The sequence below is a fragment of the Lipotes vexillifer genome, unplaced genomic scaffold (assembly GCF_000442215.2).
Source record: "Lipotes vexillifer unplaced genomic scaffold, Lipotes_vexillifer_v1.1 scaffold689, whole genome shotgun sequence".
In the NCBI taxonomy this organism is placed as follows: Eukaryota; Metazoa; Chordata; class Mammalia; order Artiodactyla; family Lipotidae; genus Lipotes; species Lipotes vexillifer.
This window is the reverse complement of record NW_006772359.1, coordinates 1,486,178-1,488,416: the sequence shown is the minus strand read 5'-3', so window position 1 is coordinate 1,488,416 and position 2,239 is coordinate 1,486,178. Positions and strand designations below refer to the sequence as shown.

General features: G+C 48.3%; 1 protein-coding gene across 2 annotated transcripts in view; it reads left to right on the top strand.

Annotated features, from left to right (window-relative positions):
- Window positions 1–2,239, top strand: part of SOD1 (superoxide dismutase 1) — a 7,666-nt gene that overhangs the window by 278 nt on the left and 5,149 nt on the right. Inside the window, exon 2 of one of the 2 annotated variants that reach the window (XM_007447421.1) lies at window positions 713–719. The exons of the other annotated variant lie outside the window; for it this stretch is intronic. Within the exon in view, the coding sequence (XP_007447483.1) occupies window positions 713–719 (7 nt within the window). The remainder of the gene's footprint in view (window positions 1–712; window positions 720–2,239) is intronic. 2 annotated transcript variants of the gene reach the window in all.

The window sequence follows — 2,239 nt, the reverse complement described above, 5'->3', positions numbered from 1 at the left end:
CCCCCGGGTCCTCGGCCGTGCGGCGTCCTTAGAGCCGACAGCCGCGCGCGGCCGCGGAGTGCTGAGTCACCGGGCGAGCGCGGCAGCGGCTGTGCGTGGCGAGGCCTGGGCGGGAGTGCAGGGAGGGAACACCCGGCCGGCCCGGTGGGTGCCGACCACCGCGAGTTTCGGAAGGAGAGAAAGCGTGGGAGGAAATCCGGTTGCCCTGGCGCCTCCTCGGCGTCCGTAGGCCCGGGCGGAGACCTGAGGTGCTTGAGGATGCTGTGGCCCTTCTTGCGGGCTCAGTTTTTGGGTCCTGAGATACCGCGGATGCTGAGTTGCGCAGTCCGAGGCCTGGCCGGTCCTTGAGACCCGGGGGTGGCGGATGCGGCTGGGCCGTCTGGGTCTCGTAGCATTCGTATCCGTTTGGGACTTCCTTTCCAGCTTGAGCTCTCTAGTTCAGGGGGTCTGCAGACTGCGGCCCGCGGGCCTAATCTGTCCCAAGGCGGTGTTTGTACAACTCTCGAGCTGAGTGGCTTTTATATATTTATGCTTTTATATGTTTGTGTTTAAAGGGTCGTGAAAACAAGAGTAGGCGACAGTGATCCTTTACAGAAAAGTTTGCTGACCCCTGCTCTAGGTCAGGGTCATCCTCTAAGGGCAAAGAGGACGGCCCTGGTCAGAGCTCCAAAAGCCAGAGATCTAACAGCCTCCATTGTTGGGGGTTTTCCAGAGGAGCAGTTTTTAACTCTGGGTGCACAGCAGACTCATTTGGGGAGCTTTTAAAATACAGATACCAGGGCTCAACTCCGGATCAATTACATCAAAACCTGATGGGGTGCAGTCTGAGTGTTGCTCTTTTTAAAGCTTCCAAAGTGGTTCTTAACAGTGCACGGAGGATTGAGAATTCCTGTTGGTAGAGGGTAGTGGATGAGGTTTGGAAGTCCAACGTTAGGGCACCTAGAGTATTTCCATTGCATGGAATTGCCACTTCTGTTCTTGGAGCATTCGTTTAAACAGATTCCCTGTAAAGTGACTTTGAAATTTCTCTACCCGTGGGCCTGTTAACTCAGATGGAGGCGGATAAACATCTGAACAAATCTTGTAAAATACAGTGTACAGACATACTCAATTGATACTGCAAAACACAAGTGTTGGGAGGAAGGTGCTTGTGATAAGCCTGTCCCCCCCAAATCTTAGTGAGGTTACCAGTGGGTGGAAAATTGTTTATGTTGGCTTGTTAATCATGAGGGAATATGAGTGAGATTTAGTCGTTAAAGTGGTTTATGGAAATGTGAGAGGACATGCAAAGTAATCTAGGTAAGTGTCCCCCATCTGTGAAATTTAAACGAGAGCTTATATTTGAGCTTAATTTTTTCCTTTAGGTGGTTTCCAAATTTTCTAGAAAAGGCTCTTTGACATTTGACTGAATTTTGCTGTTTTCATTTGCAAGACTTTGTTTTTGTCCATCCTCTTTCTCTCCACTAGAGAACCTAAGAAGGCTGTGAGGGATTCTTGCCCTGTGGCCATTGAGAAAACGGCTCCTGGTGTTGGCGTTCAGAAGTTAAACTGGTTTTTCCACCTTCCCTGAGCAGCTTCTATGGCTCCCTCTTAAGTGCCAGCTTCATTTTGGTGGTGCTGTTTGTACCTGATAAAGACCCTTGGATATGCAGATGTATTAAATTGACAATAAACTGTATTTCTTGGCCTATTGAGTGTTTAAAATTTTGGGTTAGTTTCCAGTTTTCAAAAATCGGAAATTTTCACCTATTAAGTCCAAATTCTTAGCTTCTCTTGAAAAATCTGGAGATCTGCCCATACTGAGCCTTCTTAGCCCAGGGCAGCGCTGTGCTGGACCAGTTTACATTCCTCCTGCTTCCCTGACCTGTTTTACTCATTTGAGACAATAGCCTGGTCTCTTCAGGGTTGTACCCAGGCAGCTTACTGTTGAACTTCTTGTGCTCTATGCATTACCAATTAAGTGGGGGCTTGGAAGAACCTGCCATGTTTGTCTGTCTGTGCTCTTGATAACATGGCTTGTTTTGGGGAATAACTTGCACATTTGGGGTTCTCCAAAATTAAAGGTTGTACGTAGAAGAATCATACTGTATCTGTTCTCAAAAAGAAACACAAGAGGCAGCAGTTGCCAGGCTACTTCCGTTGAGCAGTGGTATCTAGCTAGTGGAAAGTACGATCTTCAAGGCTAACTCCTGTTGTAACTGTTGGCCCTGGCTTTTTAAAAAACAAAGACAGCGTCGTG